Here is a 23,745-nt window from a genome sequence, read left to right on the forward strand (position 1 = left end):
CCTATTCATGCGTTATTTGAACCATGTAGTCAAGTTCACCCTCAATCTACCAATTTGGCATCAAAAGACCAAAATGACTGCAGTGTAATTCATTATCGCCAGTAAAAACATATCATTACCTTCTGTGTGTAAAACAAGTGGGAAAACAAGAATTGTTTTGCTTCAGTTTCTGGCTTTGGGAAATTCCTTTGTATGGACCATCTACGTTTACTTTAAGTTTATCTTTGCAGTACTTTAGAAAGGTTTATTTAGTATGCTTTGATGATAGATGTCCGTAAGCTGAGGAAATGAATATGCTTCACAGAGAGTAGAGAAAATAGCTACACCTTTTTGCAGCTACTCTTCCTGTGGCTCGTCTACAGCAGTCTAATAGAGGCGTGTGTGTGTGTGTAAATTGCAGAGCAGTGCAGGAGGCCTGTATTTATAGAAACACTTGACTACACTCAGAGATCTTACAGGAGCAGTCCACTACATTGCACAGAAGGCAACTATTTGTATTCTGTTTTGTGTGTTTTTATTTCCAGCAAAGTTGCTAATTCGTTTTTTTTTTGTTTTTTTGTTTTTTTACTTTTCTGCTTTGTACAGTTATATCAACTATGTCTTCTTCTCATGTTTGTTGGTATATTTTGGCAGAAAGGTAGACAGACAACTCTATTAAAAAAGAAGAAGGTGACAAAGCAGCAGTTTCATGTCAGGAGATTGCAGTATGCGGTGTGACTCATAATGAGTCTTAACTAGTGATAGCAATCAATGCAGACCCATGCGACGTGTGTGGAGGTATGTTAGCTCCTGAAGAATAGGAGTGTCTGTGTCATGAGGAATTCATGATACTAAATTAAGTAATTTGTCGGGGGTTGGGGGCAGTTATTTACTTCTTGTGTTTCTGCAGTTTGAGCATTTTTTTAAGTAAATGTTTTGCTGTTTTCCTAGCAAACTCAGTTTTTCCAGTGATTTTCCATTCTGTTTCTCCTGCCCAAACGCATGCAGGTGTGAGCAGGTTTAAGCCGTTTTCTCACATCCTGCACAAACATATGAATGCTATTTGCAAACTCTACTCAGGAAGGAAAAAAAAACATGAATGAGCAGTTGAACTGACCAACTGGGATTCGCGTGAATGTATCTGTCCTAAATCTATAAATTAAACTACACTGGAGATCAAAATTAGAGAACAATTTATGAACATTTGATTTTTTTCATAAATAATGTCTTCTTCGTTTCTCAACATTTAAGGGATTTTTTGTTGTGGCTATACCATGCTACTAGAACAGTGTTTTACAAAATAACCAAAGCAAACTAAATTGCAATTCAACAAAAAAAGTTTATTTTGCAAAAAACACTGATCAAAATTAGAGAACAGCAATAATTGAAGCATGGAGAAAGATTGCAACTACATTTTCTGAAGGTTACAACAGTCTACAATTAGTAGGAAGTTTACAGGGCCCTTGCTTTGAATGTACACCTGTGGCCACCACTAGTCTCTCACACTACTCTAGAGTGATTTTGGTCCACTCTTCTTCCAGTCTATTCCACAGTTCTGTAAGTGTAGTGGGTTTCTTGGCCATACAGTATCTTTGTAGCTAATGATTTTTCTATTGGGTTTAGATTAGGCTTGGCCATTTCAATATTTTAATGTTTTTAGTATCAAGAAACTGCTTTACCCGATTGTTGGCTGATTAGGTGACGAACGCAGGGAAGGAACTGCATGTTGTCGAAGAAGGTCCTGATAAACATTTGCATTCACAACGAACTTAGTGTTTTGCATCAGGTTTCAGCTGTGAAGGAAAAGTAATTTGTATTTGTGTGTGTGTGAGTGTGTTTGGATGTTTGGACACAGGAGGCTGAGTAAATGTCCATTCCCTTTGCTTGTGGGTTGGTTGCATTCAGGAAGCAGCCCCCCCCCCCACACACACACACACAGTGCAGTTACTGTACATCCTAAAACATGCTGTGTCCCTCAGGAGCTGAAAGGAAAACGCCTTCTTCCTCTCTGCAGCAGCAGCATTACTCAGACCTCTCTGGGTGTGTGTATGTGTGTGTTTGTGGACCTGTGTATATTTGTTTGTGCATGCTTGTTTGTGTGTTGGTGCATTGCTCTAATGACTGACTAATGACCCAAGATAACTTGAATAAACATAATTTTGGGTTTTGTCAGTTGGAAATATCCTTGTACTCCTCAAACGTAGGTTTAGCAATATGTGCATCTTGTGGCTTTAAGGTGGAATTTTACAATGAGATACCAAAGACCAGACCATGGACAGCTGCCACTTGCACTTATGTCAGTGCCCGTGTGTATTTGTTGCCATTTCTTATGTGTGATTTGTGTGATTTTAGTTTTTTCATAGTCATTCTCATTTATTGAGTCAGGGTGGGCTGTTGACTCAAGGTTTAGTGCCACAGCAATCCCTGGCGTCACTCTACAATTCTGCTACTGTGCATTTAGGTCAGGTTAAAATCTGTATACATAAGTGAGTTATGATTGGATTGGATTTAATTGCAATGTCTGGGGTTGTGGACCAGTGGGAGTATTGGCTATATACCACACTATTCATTTCTGACCCACTGTTTATTTTAGGTGTACTAGTGGTAATATTAAGTAGTAGTGATATAAGACACATCTTTGTCTATATGTCAGCTGTGAAATTCCCTGCTGTTGGATTTTCATTTAGAGGCATGTAGAAAGGATTTACAAGCTTCCTTGTACATACATGGACAAGCTATTTCTCCGATCAACTTTGTGCAAAACTTTGCACATTATTGTCATTTATTGCTCCCAATAAACCAGATTGTGTACACATAGTACTTTTTTTATAACCTGAAATGATGTTGAACCTACATAACATTTAATATAATGATTGATTGTGTCATTGGAATAGTGATTTGTACACAAATCTCCTCAAACAGGTCTGTTTTTTTTTCTACAGTCTCCCATTTCCAAAACTGGTTTGAAAACCGTGTCTTAGCAGGTTTTCTCAGTTTGGCTTAAAACAGTTGTTTTAGTCTTTGTAGAAGCACCACTGTGCAGCTTAACGTCCTTGCTGTGTGCAACATTTACTACAATAGCAGGAAATGACATCATAGTTAATGACTTATCCTCCTATCCTTAGGGCTTGCACACACACGAGGACGCATACACACACTTGGAGTAAGACACTCGGTCATGCAGGTCACTGTTGCAGCCTGTCAGATAGTTATGAATGGAACTGGGACACAGTGATTCCCTTTAGTGTATATGTAAGCCTGACTCCTGGACTCAGTTAAAAACACTCTGTTCTCATCTCTTTATTATTCTCTGTGAAAAGTCTGAAGCCATAGCTTTAACAACAAATATTACAAGTGAGTATTCACTCTTCCTCTATGTGTTGTTTCAGAGGACAGTCAGCCTGATGACATTGCAGTGAGTGAGAGGGAGAGAGAGAAAAAAGTAATTATTGGGCTTTGTCATACAGAATGGAGAAAAGAGATGGCAGAAGGAGAAAAATGGGTGGCAAAGAGAAAGATGAAAACAGAAATAGAGAGATGAGTCAAGAAGGAGAGAGAAGGAAAATCCCCATGAGATGTATTATAGCCCTTACTTTTCAAACACTTTTCACATACAAACACATCTCTGGGCTTTTCTACACATGTAGATGATGTGTCATTACCCTTTGAACATGAATCAAGCTATCTTCTTTAAACTTTTAGGCAGGATGTTTAATTTTCATCCAGAAAAAAAACATTGGTGGTAGGTTTCCTTTACCCCGTACTGTGTTGGATTCTTTGTTCAGCTGTTTGTCAGTTATGATGTCTCAGAATGTCTCAGGAGCTCTTATTTAATCTGAGGAAGTGCCTGATCCCATATATTTTTTTTATGAAACTTGTTACACACATGTGGCAAATGTGTCTATATAACAACAGATCCAAACAGGATTAACAATAAATGCTGAATCAAATGTTAAATCTATTACTAAAGGGAAAATGGGATGTTAAGCTATAATTGGTTGTGTATATAGTATAGAGTGACTGGTTTTGTGGTTAAAAGTGGATACAAATCCTTTACAGGGAGATGGAGAGGAGAAGAAAATGTAGGCAGACACCAGTGTGTGCTGGCCAATCATATGACCTCATCTCTTCTGTAGATTCATGCACAGCCACACACAGAGAGAGAGAGGGAGCGCGAGATTAGCAATGAAACACCTGGATACAAGCCATAGGCATGGCATCACACACATTATCACAGACGGGTGTGCTACCATAAATTAGAGTTGCTGAGGTCAGATGAGGGTATAATGCCACAGTGTGTCTGTCTGTGTGATTAGTCACTAGCAGGCATACTCGTGTACAAAAGGTTCATTGAAGAACTATCTGTCTTCCACTCTTAGTCTGCATGGGCTTTTCTGTTTTTAGTCTCTATATAAATGTTGGATACAATAATTAAAAATACTAGAAAACAACATAATTAAAGAAATCGAATGGTTGTGAAATAGCTGCATTTTTTATGTCGGAGCATCACACAGAAGTAGACCATGAAAAGTTTTGGTAATAGTGTAGATGTGTTTAGTTCTTTAGTAGAGTTAATATTTATAGTGGTTAATTGAGTATTGATAAAGTTTTTGTCTAACAACAGATGGGGGCGGCTGTAGGAATTAACTTGAAAATACATTACCAGTAGAGGGCAATGTTACCTCATCATGCATAAACATGACGCAGAAGGGAGAGGGACTGAGGGACAGAGCTTAGATCCATCTTCTAAATGAGAATCAGAGTGTGTGTGTGTGTGTGTGTGTGTGTGTGTGTGTGTGTGTGTGTGTGTGTGTGTGTGTGTGTGTGTGTGTGTGTGACATCTTGGCCTACTAATCCACTGGCCTATTAATCTGCTTTACTCCTGCAACTCTCATCTTGTACGTCTGCCTGTTTGCTTGTGTATAAGCATGTGTTTCTGTGTACGTCAGTGTGTATGCGTGTGTGTTTCTGTGCACGTTAGTGTGATAAAGAGAGAATCCCTCAGCCATAGTTTATCACGGTGTCCAGTTTGACCAATATGCCGTGACAGACAGTACAATTTCTAGAATCACCGACAGTTAGATTGATTATATGACACTTTGAGAACATTTTGTGGTTCATGGCACAAATAGTGGAAAAGGTCATGTGTACAGCTTTGCTTCAACAAGAAGATTGTTGCCATCAGGATAGGGAAGTACATATCCTTAAGTCTTCAGTGACTCTGTGTTGTTGAGTTTGTCTTATGGTTGGCTTTTTGGGTGTACCACTTTGACTCATACTCACATATCTGAATACTTTATGTAAATTGTTATGCATTTGTAACTTTATTAAGTGCTGAAGCAATTTAGTGCCACCAGCACGTCAAAATGTATTCACCTCATTCATTTTATGACCAAAAACCATCAAAACAACATCTACATCTTTAGCTCTGCTTTGTGTCAATTAGCATGAATGTAGCAAGCTAATATGTAAACAAAGATGGTATACCTACTAAATGTCATTAAATAAGCATACTAATTAGATTATAAAGCACTGCATTGCCTAATTACAGTTTCACAGAGCATGCGATTCTCTGTTAAACCTAAAACTTTAGTTCAATAGCTACTAGTATTTTTTATGTTATTTCTTTAGTATGTAGGGGTTTAAGAAAATATTGATAAACTTGAGTATCGCAATATTATGTTTGGTGTTACCATATTCTGTAAAACACAATTTTATTGTGTTGTTCACATTGTGACATATTTAAACCCTAACTGCTAGATGCAGTGTTATATAAAAAAGTTAATATTAATATATTGCCTGTAACCAAGGTGATTTATTTATTTTTAAATTAATTAACTGATTTCAATACATTAAATTGTGATTTGTATTGAATTGCCAATACACAGCACTATTGTTAAGTAATCTGTCACAATTTAAGCCCATGAGGTGAGTAAAAATAAAACGTTTACCCTCCTTTATACATCGCCATGTGATTTGATTACATTATAATTAGATTAAATGTGCACCCTTAAAAATGGTTAGATTTTTCCTGTGGCCCCATTTCCTTCTGTTTTCTTTTTTGTTGTTCTGAAAGTTAGATGATTTCTGTAGGATAGTAGTTAGTTGAAATCAGTGCATCATGACTAATTGAGTAGCTCCTCAGGGATGCATTCATGTTAGAGAGGCAGAATAGCCAAAGGCAACTCGGCTCACACACACATTGTTTGAATTAACCACACTCTTGTCCCTCTTATGTCATTTTCAGCTATCTTTTGCCCCTCCATTTTGTCCTCTTTACTTTCCTTGCTGTTTTTCCATCATATTCTATTACAATGTCTCTTTTTTATCCAGTGTCCTCACTTCCTTTCTTGCAGTTGTTTCTTCATGTTTTTTCTATATCTTACCATACGTTTTCCTCCTCACGTGCTTTCCTAGCTGTCTCTTGTACATCTGGCTCCCTCTCTCCCCCTCAATCCCTCTCTTGGGAGACAAAGACACCCTCCCCCTCCTGTCCTCCCCCCTCTTCCTCCTTTTCTCTCTTTCGCCTCCCTCCGCCTACTACTCCTCTCTCTCCCTCCTTTCCCTCTTCCCTCACTCATGCTGCTGTATATCCCGAGTCTGTGTATTAGCAGTAGTTTTAGTAGTAGAGTGAAGAGGATCAGGAGCCAGGAGTGTAGAAGCTTAAGCTGACATTAGCCATCATTACCGAGTTAGCTGACTAGCACATCATTAAGCTAACCCAAAGACCACAGAAGCTCAGGATTTTGGCTTTTCCCAATTTATCTGTCTCTCAGAGGATACTTCTCTTCTCTTCTCTTCTCTTCTCTTCTCTTCTCTTCTCTTCTCTTCTCTTCTCTTCTCTTCTCTTCTCTTCTCTTCTCTTCCCTTCTCTAAATGGAAGGACTATATCATGGTAAGAGCTGACTTTATCACACAGTAGTATGTGAGTACTGCTGGTTGCATTTGTGTGTGTGAAACCATGCCATTATGTATACACTTACATATTTTTGCATTTGCATTGTTAATTATTATTTGTTTAAAATGACAAATATAAAAGTGTTTGTCTTATTCTGTAGCCTTTAAACTTAAAAACTTGTGTGTCTGGGGATATATCTATGCTATAGTACTAATGGTTGGTGGCAAATTTAATTGATGTTTTGCCATTCCAGTATTTCTCTGAACATTCAAAGCGAAAATATTCAGTTTGATTCATTTTATTTTGTTGCCTTCTTCTGCCCTTGTGATAATAGAGGCAATATGTATGAGAAAAAGGAGATGTAAGTGTGGGCGTGCATGTACTCTATGTAGGAGGCCTCAACTTGAAGTGTGCATGTACATTATTGACGGGATTGGCACTACTCGTGTGTGTGTGGGAGGCAGCGTGTTAGTTAGTTGTGTTTAAATACAAGTGTGGATCATTAAGTAGGAGCCATGTGGTTTGGTGTTTAGGTTTTAGTGTGTACACTATTTGTGTGCATTAAAACATTTTCAGTAGATAAGTAAGCACAATGTGTTTTAACTGGTTAATAACATTAGTGTTAGTAGATGTCAATAGCATCTATTTAGGGATCATTTAAAAACAGTTAAGGGTTTAAGCTATCTTAACAGTTCGTTCATCCTCCATCTGTTTTTCTGAATTATACATAGTGTATCTGGTCTTAGTATGACACATTAACATGCATGCAGTTGGCCTTATCACTGCACCTGAACTATGCACACTTGAGTGAACGAGTGTGTCATGGTGTGTGTGGTTTTCCAGATAAATGTTTAAGAGCAGTCATGCGTTCATGTGACCTTATTATGTTGTATGCATGTACGACTTATCGGTAGTATGCATCATCTGTATGTGTCTGTGTGCAATGCATTTTATTGTCTATTAGTGTCAGGGTTTGAATAATCCCTTGATGTTTATCTGAATTTGAATAATGACAAGTACACGTGCTTCTGTTTGAACACATAGCTTGTACAGCTCATTGTGGCAGTGTTTCTATGGTTTTCACTCTAAATTGGAAAAACTGACTGCTCCTCCATTATAAACTGTTATTTCAACTATAGTACGTGTGTGTGTGGGTGCGCGTGTGTGTGCACGCGTGTGGCAGGTGTGATTGGTGCCTCAGGCGTTGCGTTGTTGCATCGTAAGACTGCACGCTCCAAAACACCCCATTGTCCAGAGGGTCCCACACAAGCGTGAGTGTGAGCCAGCTCAGCAGCCTGAATTTTAACCATTAGGCACAGAGCAACGAAGCAGAACAGCTGACTACTCTCCTCAGGTTAATTCACTTGATTCTCACAGGAGAAGTGTTTTATTTATTGTGATAAAAGAACAAAGAACATCTGACATGACTGTTGCACTGCACTGTTCTGCTTTACCTTTTGTAGATATCATGACAGTTGTTTAAGCCTGTCTCTCTTAATTGCATATAAATCCAAAGCACCACAATCTGATTCTGCTGTACTGTATGCACTTGCAGTTCACTTGTTTAGAACACTAATAAACACACAAAATGGGAGCTGTCTCTCGAAAATTGAAGAAAAACACCTGGTTGTAATGTTAAAACATGATATTTTTCTCTGATAACAGTCATTTCATTCTGATGATGGGATATGTTTCTTAATTAAGCACAAAAAAGTAATGTTTTTTTTCTTTACTTCTCAGTTTGAGAAGGTTTTGATTTTCCGTTGTAACTGCCTCTGTCCCCTATGGCATCTCTCAATCTATGATTTTCTGTAAATCACTGATCTGAACCCAATAGTTTGAATATCACTACATAACAGATACTCTCTTCATTGTTCTGTCTAATTACTGTTACTCTAAAACCTCTGGTTAGCATGCAATTATACACAGCTTGCAGACACTTTGACTGAGCACTGTGTGTGATAACAGTGTGTTTTCTGTACTTTGAGAGTTATAGTACAGTAATAATGTTGAGTAAGACTACCCATCCACTTAATTTACTAATTTAAGAAAAGAATAAAAGAAGCAGCCTGTTTGTGTATGTGTGTATATGAATTGGTAAGACCACCATGCAACAGTCAGATTGTGCTGTGACCAAATTGTTTATTTGTTCTTGTCTCCTGGTTTTCAGCCGAGAGATATAATTCAGAGGGAAATTGTGTTTAGGCATGAGACTCACAGTTTGGGTGCTGTCTGAACTCTCCTCCACAATTGGTTATGTAGGTCATGAACTCACAGTTGGGAACGGGTGAAGTTAGTGAGACTGCATGGTGCTTTGAATTTACCTTTACCTTCACTTATGATTGCTTTTGACATTGGCTGCTCATAATAAATAATTTGTTTGACTAATCACATTATTTTAAAATCTCTATTTTTTAAATTCTTACTGCTCCTCTCATCTTGTTTTTTGTTCTTGACAACAGCTTGAGCAGCAGGTGCCTGCCAGTCCACAAGCAAGTGTATTCGTGCGTGTGTGTGTGTATGTGTGTGTGTGTGTGTGTGTGTGTGTGTGTGTGTGTGTGTGTGTTTCTGTAAGAAAGACTTATGGCCCTCTTTGATGTGCAGTGGAGGCTGTTAAAGAGAATGGTATATAATTACCATATTATAGGATATTCCATGGAGAAGAACATATATTTTCACTTTATTGTCAATAGCATGGGGACATTAACAATAAAAGGAACTGCCATATTTTTTAAGCTCTTTGGGTACTGTCTACTGTATGACTTTTAGTCTAGACTGCTGCAACACAAGCATGGCTGCAGATCTCAAGTTACATATTACTTAATCTATGCTGTGCATTCACAACTGAGACAGGAAAGACAAGAAGTCGGAGGGAACATCTATGAGGCAGATGGTGTCTGTAGGTTTTGCAGAGAAAGGAACAAACTGTTCATTTTGGGGATTGCAGACACACAGTAAGGTCCTGGCTTTATTTACAGTGTTTGTCAATATATACACACCATGAGTCATTTTGCTGACATTTCCTTTTGGTGTGTGGGTTTTTGACTTACCATTGGATCATATACTGAACGTTGATAACCCCTGCTGTCATTTCAACCCCTGAAATGATAGCAGGGTGTGTGTGTGTGCATAACCAGTATTTATGTGTACATGAGGGTTTCTAAAGCACTTAGGCACTCATCTTCCTTCTACATGCACCCCTATCACTGCTCTAACTAGGTGTCAAGTTCCCAAAAGGCCTCTCCGGGACTTCCTGTGGGAGTTTGGGATATGCATTAAGTATGACGTACCTGACCACTTGCTACGAAAAGAAGACATTAGCTTTTGGTTCCGGTTAACATAAATTGAACATATATAATTGAATATTATCACCTTAAAAGTGTTGTTTTGCATGCTCAGGCATAGCTTGCCTTCTATCACCAGTGTCTGTAGAACCCATACTGACTGCAGAGTGAATCCTGAATCCTGTCCAATCAACTGTCTTTTTACTGTAGAATAAAGAGTATGTACTATATATAAAAGCAAACTAACCAGTCTGTCCTCTTAGGGCTGCAAATTTGCTCACCTGAAGATAAATGTGATGGTTTCTGGTGATCAAAGCAGACAAGAATATTAGGGGTTAATATACTGCAGCTCCCAGAGAAGCCAGTGCAGACACCTCCATAATCTTACATGTCAGTGTGTGTGTGTCAAGCAGGTTTATGAGTTCATCCATCTCCTGTCAGAAGGCTGCTACAGCTAAGGAACGAAACAACATTCAAAATCTGTATAGTATAAAATAAACATTAATGTAATGAACAATGCTAATGGACATTTGTCTGTCAGAGAACCATGTTGCTACTGAGTGCTGTTGCTGAGTGCTGCTGAGCTATACCTCAGATAATAACTAGAAGCAAACCCTGTGAACACTGCCTTTTTTTAAGAGTACAACTGTATTTCACACTGTAGTTTATCCACCAAAGAAAGTCAAAAAGGTGAACCAACAGTCTCATCTCCTCATTTCCCACTGCTAACCCATGAACAATAACTATATGATCCTCTGCATTGACAGACACCTCTTTATGTCAACAAAGCTTAGGTATATCAGGGATGAAGGTTACTTATGTAACAATGGGATATTGATTTAAAAACAACAGTCAATATCCTGTTGAAAGGTCAAGAGAATATTGATTTAATTCTATTTACCTCTTTTTTATTTGACGTGTATTGTGGAGCAAGCCACTCGCACCCTCTTTGTGTACACCTGCTGTGAACCTTAACTTACTTACTTACTTACATGAGGATTTCTGCATTCAGTTGTTCACAGTTAAACAAGCCAGCTAACTCTGTTTCTTCTGTCTTCCAGATATTTCCAGAATTGCCTACTACACAGGTAAGCATCTGACACTTAAACACTTGCTACAGCATTTGGGATCTTTCATTTGCTTTATTTATTTACACATTTGGTTGTAGCTGCAATTTAAGTGGGATTATGTGACCACAAGGGGTCCCCAACAGAGAATAGAAAATGGTGTGAAAGCTCATTCATTAGGTCTGAAAAAGTGGAAAAGCCTTTAAGTAGTAACTGTGAGAGTAGATTATTTGTGTGTGTTTACTGCGATATTCTGATAATAACCTCTGTTAATACTAATGAGAACATACAGTAATTGCACATACTCCTGAGTCATATTTGTTAGACAAGGCTATGAATCTGTGCAGTGGTGCAGGCAGGGGTGACGGAGATTGAACATCATGGAGTCCATAGGAAGAGTGTGTGAATAATTGTAATCTTCACTCTATGGATACCAGAAACAAAATATTCTCCTTGATGATATCAAATATACCAATGTGTGTATGTGTCAACTATTACTTAACACAGAACAGGAAGAAATGTAAATTATTTATCTGCTCGAGAAAGTTATAGCACAACAACATATCTCCTTACAAACATCATTTAACAGTGTGTTGCCAGTTAAACAATTTACAGTAGATAATGTAGATTACTATCTAGAAAAGAAGGCTGTTTGGATTTTGTGGGTAATTCAAATAGGATAAGAAAGCATGTAAGTAGCTTCTATTATTCAGGAGTTTACTTTTACCTTTCAAATTTATTTGCACGTAGCATGTAATGGGTGCTGTGTTTTCCTGCCCTGTTAAAATAATTATGTCTTCATAAACACACAGCAAGATAGAAATAGAAAGAGACACTTTGACTTGGCTCCAAAAGAGCTCTTCCCATTCATGACGACATCCGGCCCTGACAAAGGGCTTTCAATAGACCACGCACACACACGCCACACATATACACGCTCCCTACCAAAACCTCCTGCTCCCACCAGATTTTCATAACAATGCCTGAGATGGGGCACAAATTATAGGAAACCCACACGTGCGCACAGAACACACTGTTCAGCAAGCTTTTCTAAACAAATAACAATAAGATTTGTGTTTGTGAAATATTCAGTAAGTCGTTGAGGTTTGTTGGGGATGTGTTCAGCCATATAAAAGTCTGTTTGATTAATGACGACTGGCATCTGGTTAGCAGTAACACTCTCAGCAATAGGTGCCACAGGATAAATTTACACATTACCTTGGAGACGAGCCCTCAGGGCAGTAGCTCAGCAAGTCTGAGAGAGGGCCCAGAAAATTGTATGACCCCAAAGTACAGGGTGAATGACTTTGAATGTGTAGTAAGAAGTGTGATTGACTGAGACCTTAATGTTTGGAAGTGAGTTGGTAGGTGCAAAGCTAGCTCCTGTAGTTTACATGCTGTGTTGGCAAAAAGCTCATTTCTTTTTTTAAAAACACATTTTTTATTAACTATATTTATTTATGGCCCACAGTCTAGGACATGCATACATTTGTTAATGTTTCCTATCTGGATTGCCTATAGATCACGCTATATCTATTCAGTAACGCTTAATCTGACAATTATTTATTGAATTGTTTTAATCTTGAAACTGAAAAAACATCTTGAAAAAACATCTATTATTCCCCACAACTCAAGGACATGAATAGAGATAGCTTAAATATGATGAGTATTATCATAAAAGAAACATCACATCCTAAAATTCAAGAAGTCTAGTAAAGAGATTATCAGCAGGGCTTTTTGGAAAAGTACATTTGAATGTAAGGGAGGACAAGTTCTGTTCTTGTGCTCAGTAATGAATGGTAGAAACAGTTTTTGCTTTTATCTTCATTGAAAGAAAATGCTGTGTAATAACTTTTTAAATAGTTATATTGAGTTTTATGTAATCTCTTGTTTTTTTCCTTTTTCAATTTCTTTATCGTTGTTCATATTTGTTCAACATAAGCGTTGCTCTGAGATCAGCTTTACGTAAGTGGGAGTGGTTTTCAATGAATGGAAGGGACACGATTAGCATATTAATAGTTTCTAGCTCCTCCTGCTCTTCCACAGCCCTCTCTCTTGATCCCTCTCATTCCCCACTCAACTTTTCGTTCAGTTGTGTTGCTCTGTCCTCCTTTTCCTCTTATTCATCTTGAAACAATTGCTGCATTTCTCTCTCTCTGTCCCTCTGTCTCCGCTTCCTTTGTTTTTCTGGCTCCCTATTTTCTCTCATTTTCGGTTTCCAAGAGAAGAAGATAACTTCTTGCGTTTGTTTCTCACCGAGGACAGTAATTGTCTCTCTGACCACTGACTGGATAGCCATTTAGACCAGCACTATAGAAGTTGGATTTACCTTTAAACCTTTACTGGAGGAGCAGTCTTCTTACCATCACCAGGACGCCACTGAGTGAAAAAGACTTGAATTCTCTTCTGAGGGGCAGTTGCTTGACACTTCCCCGGCAACTGTGTAACTATGGAGTGGAGGCATGGGGCAGAAATCAGGCATAACCAAACACTGCGTTTTCATCAGAGAGGGGCTGCTGAGGACTAATTCAGAAGTGAACAGAAAAATAGAAGAAAAGGAGTTTGTGGATGAAAGTAACTTAACAGCTTTCTTGTTTTGTACAACTGAGGATAACAGGAAAACACACAGAGAAAAGTTAACAAAGAAGAAACTCGTGATGGATGAGAACATTTGACATTTTCCCAGTGTGAAGTGTTTTCTGTAGCATTTTCACTCTCTGTACAAAGTGTCAACAGACCTGGAATAGGAGGATTTCTGCCTCTGGAAGTAACTGTTGGCTAACAAAGCTGTTGACAAAAGTCCAGGACAAAGTTCCCTGGAGACTGTGTGTGTGTGTGTAGTATTTGGGTTATTCGAGACTGCAGTTGTGTCCGTACCCTAGTGTTTATTTATGTAACTTCTCTACACACGAAGCGCACTTATTGTACGTGATGCGTGGCTGTGAAGCTGCAAGCTGTCTATCTGTCCTCAGTGCAGACAGACACAGGGGACAGACAGGTGTTTCCATGGCGACAAGTGGGTGTAGCCCTTTCCACATGTGTTGGGACAGAGGTAGGAATGAAATCTCCATTGCACATACGCACATGTAGCATGAAGCACCTCTGCAAAGTGCCATCTGACTCCATGGGAACTGACTTGGTATAAAGCCAAAGCTACTGTTGCTCTGCTGAAGTTTGTGTGTGTGTGTGTGTGTGTGTGTGTGTGTGTGTGTGTGTGTGTGTGTGTGTGTGTGTGTGTGTGTGTGTGTGTGTGTGTGAGAAAGACATAGAGAGCAAAAGAGAAAGGCAGGTGTTGAAAGTGGAGTAATTTGTTGACACAAAAGTTGTTACCATTTGAAATTGGCAGAGATATATCCCTCAACAACTTTATAGTCTTTCCTTTGTGTAATGTTGGTGTTTGAGTTTGCATCCGCTCTCTTGGTCTCCCTTTCTCAGGTGTAATTACCTACTAGAACATATCAATTTTCCCTTAATGGAGAACAAACAAAGGAAAAAGAAGAAGCTGAAAAATTAGAGTGAAAGATCTCAGTCTCTACTCAGCATTATATTTACAATAGCTCTCACAAAAACACACATGCCAAGCTTGCTGATACGCACAAACTTGCAGAAGGTAGTTTTGCTGGGCATTCCCAGCTAATGCTATCATGAAATTCCAGGAAGTGTGTCAGTTAGGACTTCTTATTCAGGAAAAACGTCACCCTGAGGTGCATTGTCTTCTTTGTGTTATGGACACAAGCGATCACACATGGAGCCTTGACCTGGTGTACTTTGCCTTTGTACTTCTCTCACTGGTATCCTATTGTTTAGCGTATTTCATCAAGCCAAAGAAGGCTACAAGAGCAAAAGACATTTGCTGTTCAAAGTTTGTCATGGAGGGCAGAGCAAATTGGGGAGAAAATGGCCCAGTTTACAACATTTAAAGAGCATTTGTGTGTAACTCACAGCAGTGAGAAAAAGAAAGCATTTGTTAGAACTGCAGCTAAGTCGAAGAAGTACTTTTAGTTTTGGATTCAATTATTCCTTACTGTGTCAACACCCCATTTCCTCTTGTCCCTGTCTTCAGAATATGACAGACACCTAGCAGCAGCAGTGTCAGCAGGGAAAACCATGGCAATGGCCTACCTGGACCCAAACCTTAATCATGCGCTACTGGGAGGCGCCAAATCAACGCTGAGTGCGGGTGGGTCAGACCGGACCATGGCTGTCGGCTCCATGGACAGGGTTCTGAAAGTCTTCCATTACTTTGAGAGCAACACTGAACACAGCTGCTGGTCGTCAAATGTCAGATATGGAGACGCAACTGATGTCAGGGTAAGAAAAGACACTTTTTTCCTCTGAATAACATTATATTGTGACACTTTCCCTTAAATGTAAAGTCTCAACTATAAAGCTTGAATTATTCTTTATTCTTTCTTATTGGAAAAAAAAATCCCATAAAATCAAAATCATCCAAGCTTTAGACAATCTCTCAACACATTTTGTAATGTCTCTGTGGCACTTAGCCCCAAGTTCAGTTCCCACTGAAGAATTAAAACAACTCTACAGCCAAGTTCATTACAATGAACCAGTGCAACCGTATAGCTTATTAATGTGATGTGGCACAAGGGAAGCTGTTATGCTGTGGTTACATAGACAGTACAGGTATTAAATTCTAATAGAAAAAAGATGAACAACATGGCACTTATAATATAAACATTGTAAATAATACTATCCATTTTGCAGTGCAGTTTTAGTTTTTTTTTTTTTTATGTAAAAAGAGAATCCTGCAAACCCTGTTCTAACTCAGTGATTCTCAACGGCCCTCTGGTGGGCCTTCGAGTACTCTCTAGTGGGCCGTGTAGGCAGTGGTAGATAACAAATCTGGTTATTTTCTAATAATCGAATTGTTGTTATGAATTTATATGATCAAAAACACAGTCAAGTCAATATGCATTTTTCAAAAGCTAATTATGTTTATATATTGCAACCCTAATTATGTGAAGTCAGTTTGAACATTTGTTAGATCAGATGCAGTAACGTTAAACATTACTGCAATATGGATCGTTTTCTAAAAAGAAAAGCAGATGTGGGACACAGACCTGTGCAAGCAAAGGGTTTGAAGTGTGTGATGATAAAAATATGACGCAGAATACATTACATTTGGTTTTATTTATCAGTCTCGGGTTCTTAGATAAAGCCGAAGGTGCAGTGTGTTGAATGTGGAGATATTTTGTCAAATGAGGCACTTAAACCATCAAAGCTGCAGAGACATTTGAACTCAAAACAACCGGCCTGTACTGGGAAATTAAAAGAATATATTTTTAGAAAAAAAAGTTAGGCTTCAGGCTCAAGAAAAAGTCATAATATCAACTCAATCAAAAGTCGCGTGTGTGTGTGTGTGTGCTCGTGTTGCTCGTAGTAAGAAAGCCTTTACTATTGCTGAGGAACTTATTTTACCAAGTGCTGTGGACATGTGTCAAGAGTTGCTGGGTGACACAGCTGCAACCAAAATTATTGTTATATCAGCTGAATTTATCAATGTAAGGCAGACACAAGACACAAGTGTTTTTAGTTTCAGACAAAATTGAGGGATTTAAGAAAAAACTAATTCTTTGGAATAGAAGAGTTAAGGAGGGATGATTTGACATTTTTCCACATCTGAGTGAAACCTTGGAAGCCTCTTCTCATGTGAACATATCAAATGTCATAACCAAGCACTCAGTTGTCTCAAAAGTTTGCTGACGTATTTCCCAGAAGACCCTCGACATGGAAACCTTTGGAGTTTGGAGCCATTCTCTGTGGATACTGCTTCAGAAGACATGGCTCTGTCCACTGTGTTGAAAAATAAACTAATGGAACTATCAGCTGACAGTAGCCTAAAACTAAAGTTGAGCTTGCTTCGTTTCAGGTACTGGCTGCAAGTGAAGGCAATCAAATTCCTATTGCCTTTCACCACTATATATTTCTACGAGCCAGGGTTCTCCACCGTGACTATTACAAAATCAAAAGCAAGGACCAAACTGAAAGCAAATTTGGAGGCTTCTGTCAGTGTCAGTCTCTCACCCATTTAACCTAACCTAAAGACTTGATCTATTATCCAAGAAGCAAGCAGAATATGCATTATGTAGCAAGGTTTGTTTCAGTATACATGTTTTTTTATGATTTTTGTAAACTACTCCAAAACATGTTCATGTAAATATGTTAATGTATTAGGATTTATTAATGGTTATTGATGAAAACTGTGTTATTGACATTTGACAAACTTAGACTTTCAACTTTGTTGAACATTTCAGCTAACTAATAGAGAGAATGCTCCCCACTTGTGTATCGGACCTGTTACAGGTATGTTAGCCTGGATGTGGGGATGTATTAATAATGTGCTAAAAATGTGCTTGCACAGGGGTTACGTATATTAGTCCTTTGTCAAGGTCCTAGTTGTCTGTTCTGATAAAAGAAACTCAGCACAATGAGAATATTTTGCTTACAAATGCAAATAACCTCAGGGCACCATCTCTATGTGTGTGTGCATGTCTGTGTACTAGTGTAGGTTTACTTGGCAGTATGCTTTTAGGTCCACTCCCATGTTGTAGAAACAGCTCAGCACTGCTCAAACATCAGTGGTCATACAGGATGTGTCACTGCAAATACCCCTCTCCTCCGCTCTCCTTTCCTTCAGTATCTAGGTCAGCCCCCTGTGGCATTTTACATGGCAACACACATGGTTCCGTGAACATCATTGTGCGCGCGTGTGTGTGATGTCTGTCAGTTTGTTTGGGTGGGGAATGTCATGTTAAATTGCTTGAAGTCACCTACACCCACATGCAGGCTGATGCCTGCGTTGACCTGAAAAATGCTAGACATAAACATAAGCACAGTTGGCACATTGGGAAAGGACAGACTGACTTCTTTATGGAATTGCTAAATGTTTTTGTCCACTGGGCATCTCTGTTTTATTTAACAGTCGCCATACTGATATACATGTGTTGGGTCACCACAACTAGGACTGTACCACTGTAGATAAATATACAGTAACAACTGTTCTAAATCATTTTCTGTTTCCTTAATTTTAAAACTAAATCACAATAAACACTTTGTCCGCAGGGAATCATTCAGAAGATTCTCGACATCCACAAAGTGCGTTGGACGTCTTGCTTCGGCCTGCGTCTCAGCAACAGCCATTCGAGAGATCAGGATCACTGGCTCCACCCTGACATGGGCGTTTCCCACATCAGAGAGAAATATGAACAGGCACAGCCAAATGAAGAGTGGAGGTAAAAGTTGCACTTTGCCACTGGATCAAGTTGTAAATTAGACTTCAACTGTTAATGCACTGGTATATTTTACCTTTGTGGCGTACTTGGTGCTACTTCTATTATGCAGGAGAGACCTTTGCATTGAGGACATAAAGAGAGAGAGAACCAGATATCTGCTTTGTTTGACAAAGTCACCAAGTCTCTTCTGTTTGTCTCTGACACTCTTCCAGTCCTTTATTTTTTCTACTCTCCATGATGTCCTTTTTGATATTTTGACAACCTCCTCTCAATGTTGAAATGTACATCTCCTCATAACACACTTTTTCTCATCTTCTTCTACTGATTTGTAGGTATGAGTTAAGGATTCGATATCTTCCAAAGGGCTTTATGCAGCAGTTTATAGAAGACAAACCTACACTCAACTTCTTCTACCACCAGGTACACACACTTGCAAAGATGTACACACAGAAACACCCCAGCATATAACCTATTTAGCTATTTACCAGCACGACCCAAGATAAGAAATTTTCCAGTTGTTGCATGGAGAAATACATTTGTGTAGTAAATACATTTTGCGGTGTGTGTTTGTGTGTCCTTCAGGTGAAGAATATCTACATGACAGAAAAAGGGGATCAGGTGGAGCAGGATGTAGCTCTCAAACTGGGCTGTCTAGAAATTAGGTAAGAACGGCTTTTAGTACTAACTTGTAGGTCAAGTTTAGTGCTTTAGGTGACAAAGCATTGTTGCTTTCTTAATGAGAGCAACAATGATAAAACAACCCTTTAATGTCTGTTTTCAATGTGAGTGTTTTTTCAGTGAATATAGCTTACCTTGTTCCATTTCTGTGTCTGCCATTTATTTAAATTCTAGGAGGTTTTTCAAAGAAATGAGAGGAAACGCCCTGGACAAGAAATCCAACTATGAACTACTGGAGTAAGTATTTTCTTTTTGAATAAGGTCCGGTATTACTACACACCAGCGTGGCTTCTCAATGTTAGTCCAGCTCTCAAGCTTTCTGGCCTGACAGTCCCTCCTTGATGTATAATTTTCTACCTTGAAACATGTTTCATAACCCAGCAGAAATGTCAGAAAATTGTTACCTGAGATTTTCCCTCAGGTTTTTGGCACATTGAAATGGAGTTCTTAGAAATCTGGATAACTAAGGATTCAGAGGTTCTCATTTAGAGCATTTAAGCGTTACATACAAAAATGTAGAAGATGTTGTTCAGCTGTGATTTGACATGTTATTACATTTAGTGGTTCATAAAAAGTCTGCAGTGTAGCTACAATTATCATTTTCAACACTGCCTAAGTCTTAATTTTGCTATTTGTCTCTACTCACATGATCACTTATGTTTAACACATGCTTTGTTGATTTATATGAGATTGGCTGCTCTGTCTCTGGCTGCTCTCTTGTTTTCCCCATGTGTTGTCCATTAAATTTCAACCTACTCTCTGCTTGATGGATGTTGATGAAGAACTGGCCCTAACGAGGCTTGGCCCTAACATGGTCGGATTCTAATGAGCTGCCCTCTTCCAGTGATGTCTTTTTTTCTGTCCGTCAACCTAATGACCGCTCCAATTAACTGAGAAGAATGCCCATTCTCCTTTCACTGATATCTCTTTGTCTCTGTTTTTCATCCTCTTGGTCCTCATGTGTCTCTCTTTCACTCTTTTCTATGTGCTCATCCCATTTTCTTCCCCTCTTTGTTTTATCTCTAGCTCTCCCTCTCCACCTCTCTCTTGCATATTCTAAACCAATGAAAGAGGATAAGGGATAGTGCTGGTGAGGTTTTGATACACCAAGCTGAGAGAAACTGTCCAATTATGGCCAAAAATCTTCTTAATGTTTTGGGTAATGTCTGACACTGTTGGCTCTAGTTGGAGTTGTTTAGTAGTTCAACAAGCCTGTTATTTTTCACCCCTACTTTCACTTTTTCTTCTATGAGTAGCATAAGTCTACAAATAAGCACTTAATGTTACATGTCTATAATTTCTAAATAATTATTTTCTAATTTCCAAGAAGTCTCCTGGAAGAATTTATTACTACTTAAGTGGTAAATGAAATGGTCCTTGGAGGAAACACTCAATTTAAACCAGTGTAAACATTCACTGATTATTCTGTTATATTGGAAACTTTGTACATTTCAAGTTAATGCTTATCTTTAGTCACATTTTGTGCAAAATTACACAGGAAACATTATGCATATTATTAGAACAATTTAGAAATCTCAGAATCTCAAAAATTGCATTGCCAACAACAGTAACAAAGTTACAAAAAGAAAAAGTAACATAGCTGTTTTCTTCCCGCATATACTGTTTAATAAGGTTATTTTAATAGGTTCATATATACATGTGTTAGAAATGATAGGCTAGTGGTGTTTTTCCTGCATTTCCACTCTCTTGGTTAGTTAGGAATACACAGGTTATTTTCTCCCATTGGAGATCAGCTGGCTATAGTTGGCAGTAGTCCTTGTGGTTTGTGAGTTAATGTTTCATGTTTAAGCAGTGGGTCTTTGTTGGTGCTTGCTCTTCGAGGTCACTCTGATGTGTCATCATTCAGAGTCTGTAATTTATCTGTTTGTGCTTCTCCTTTCTCATGCAATGGACATAGGTTTAAAGAACTGTTTTAAGAATAACACGCAGAAGGTTTTATCACATACACATTTCAGAAAGATCGACCAAGGCCCCAAGCCAAGTAATTTAACCTCCAAATAGTTTTTACCATATAGGACAACAATTTTTGTTCTGTCTGAAAATGTTAGACCACGGGATGGCAGCATCTAAATGTGTATTTATTGCAGTTTTTTGTGATTTGCAACTTAATTAAAACCATCTGAAGTTTGAAAAACTGTTATAATGTTTATTAAGTTGAAACTGATATTTGATCTGCTTTGGAGACTGGATGATGTAATCACTCAGCCTTTTTCTTTTTTTACTCCTTTTACCTCCTCAGCTTGTACTTGTATTTTCTCCAGAAGAGTTTGAGTCATTAGCTAGCTTCCTGTTTCAGCTATGCACAACTTACTTTGTCTCTCTGGTGTCCTTTGTGTCTCTCCCTGTATCTATCTGCTCTTTTTTATTTTTTCCTCTGTCTTACCATTCTAGGAAAAGATGAGTAGTGCTCTGTAGTCAGTGCTTAGTCATAGCTTTCTGTTTCTGTTTTCTGGCCCTTTTCGTCAGTTGCCCATCTGTCGGACGGTATCTATATGTAGCTATTGTGGAAGGGAGGAAGAAATAAGCTGTGGAGATCAGATAAGACAGAAGTGCTTGTCGATTAACATTCCTCAGTACGTTTACAGCATATTAAACATGCTACTGTATTCCTCTGTGTTTCTCTTACAGGAAAGATGTTGGTTTAAGACGTTTTTTCCCAAAACATCTGTTGGATTCAGTCAAGGTGAGAAATCAGTTTTGAACTTCTCACTGTAATACAGTATTTCTTTTCTTGATATGTGTGTGAGAACTGTTAAATAAAATGGTATATGATCCTTCGATGTCCTGGTGGGGCAAGTAAGCCATTTCCACAATCAGCAGTTGCTGCCGTAGTTCCCCATCTGCTCTTCTGGAGTTGCTCTGTTCCAAAAGAAACTGAAGCGTGTGGTTTTATGAGCAGCTCCCTAGAGTCAGTGAAGACTTTTGTGAGCCAATTTTTTTATGTGTTACTTGATGTGTTGTGAGACTTTGTGTGTTCTGGCTGACTCACCAGTGAAATGAGTGAAATGAAATCTTGTCCAGCTGTCTGATAAAATTTATCTGAATGAAAATGAGTAAGAGAAAGAAAAGCTAAGCAAGAAACCTTTATCAGAAAACTTACATACGTACCATATGTAGATCACACAAACGCCTATTTAGTTGAGCTAGTCTGTACATGTTCAAATGTGATATTTGTTTTTTTTTTGCATTATAAACAATGTCTGTGTCAGTTATAAATTTACGGCACGTGTTTAAAATAAGGGTCTTTGAGTGTGTGTGTGTGCGTGTGTGCATGTGTGTTAAAGGCACAGTGACCTGAAAAGGTCCTGATGTCAGCAGGCGGGGAGACAGATGCTCTGCAGAGGGAAAGAAACGGTGTGTGTTGTGTTTGTGACCCTCAGGTCATGTTTAAACCCACTTTCTCTTTCCAACAATGAAGAAGGAGGGGGAGTCAACAATACTTGTCACTTTCTGGGGACCCCCTTCCATGCCTGGGTCTGTCAATCCTGAATGACCCTCTCCCACCCCCCCAATCAGCTGCGCAGCCTCTCCTCTGCTGTCCTCTGTATTTTCTGCTTCTTTGGCTGACGTGACGACATACACTCCCCAGAGGTTTTTTATTAGCCACGAAGATGCACACAGTAGAACACGTGTAGTCTAACATCTATAAGGTGAAACGTTTTCTTCTTTGCAGATGTCTAGACTGATTTTATACTTCACAAATGGCTTAATAATTAAAATATGCAATACATGTCCAACACTAAACACATGCATGACAAAAAAACAGGAGTTTTAGACATTCATATTTAATACTATATATATAAAACTATTAATATTTACATGTAATTTGGAAGAGAAAATGCCGGATGTTCCCTGGTACCAGATTGATAGGGTGCATTTTTTAAGGGTGCTAGTAGTTTGATATTTTTGGATTTTGGACTGTTTCTGAAATTAGGTAAATGTTGAGCATATTTCGCTTTTCTGCCTTATTAAAGACCAAGTAATAATTTTGTTCATCATGAAAATAATTAACAGATTAAACAGAGCTGTAACTAATACTCTGCTGAGTAAGTTGTGTTTGCCTTTGAATAAAAGCAGTTATGATAATGATTAGCTAAACAAAGTTTGACAGATCTGCTGCTTTTTCTGTGACAAACAGTTGAGAGATTTCTGTTTGAAAGAGAGAGAGGGAGAGCTCAGCTGTCTTTTACATTTCTGTTGTTCACTCTGGTGAAAGAGAATGGTAGTCATTTAATGAGATTATTCCCCCTCAATGGACTCCACTTCCACAAACACACGCACACACGCACACACTCAAACCCCACAGCAGATGGCTGTGGTTGTAAACTGTGACTGATGTAAGATGTTATAAAGGGCAGAGTCTGTTCATTCATATTGAGGGACTGGGCAGCAGGTTTAATAAAGCTGACCTTTGGTGGCTGCAACAGGAGAACAACCAGCTTCAGCTTCAGCTGATATTGATGATCAGTCAGTTAATTCTGAAGAAATAGTGATCCATCTTAAGAGTATTAGTAGAGCAGAACTCAATGGGACTTAATTTAATGAAGTACAACCATCAGGTCATGACA

The 23,745-nt window shown here is 38.6% G+C and overlaps 1 protein-coding gene across 7 annotated transcripts in view; it reads left to right on the forward strand.

The window, feature by feature from the left end:
• ptk2aa (protein tyrosine kinase 2aa) overlaps nt 1-23,745 on the forward strand; it is a 51,999-nt gene that overhangs the window by 1,633 nt on the left and 26,621 nt on the right. For 2 of the 7 annotated variants that reach the window (XM_026347378.1, XM_026347376.1), the window contains exons 1-8: nt 6,602-6,874; nt 11,223-11,249; nt 15,292-15,539; nt 18,309-18,478; nt 18,811-18,898; nt 19,061-19,140; nt 19,331-19,393; nt 21,806-21,860. In XM_026347378.1, coding sequence (XP_026203163.1) covers nt 6,856-6,874; nt 11,223-11,249; nt 15,292-15,539; nt 18,309-18,478; nt 18,811-18,898; nt 19,061-19,140; nt 19,331-19,393; nt 21,806-21,860 — 750 coding nt within the window. In that variant the 5' untranslated portion in view covers nt 6,602-6,855. Of the gene's footprint in view, nt 1-6,601; nt 6,875-11,222; nt 11,250-13,318; nt 14,281-15,291; nt 15,540-18,308; nt 18,479-18,810; nt 18,899-19,060; nt 19,141-19,330; nt 19,394-21,805; nt 21,861-23,745 lie in introns of those variants that run through there. The other 5 variants (XM_026347374.1, XM_026347379.1, XM_026347373.1 and 2 more) reach the window with 3 other exon arrangements.

The sequence above is a fragment of the Anabas testudineus genome, chromosome 11 (genome assembly GCF_900324465.2).
Source record: "Anabas testudineus chromosome 11, fAnaTes1.2, whole genome shotgun sequence".
Lineage (NCBI taxonomy): Eukaryota > Metazoa > Chordata > Actinopteri > Anabantiformes > Anabantidae > Anabas > Anabas testudineus.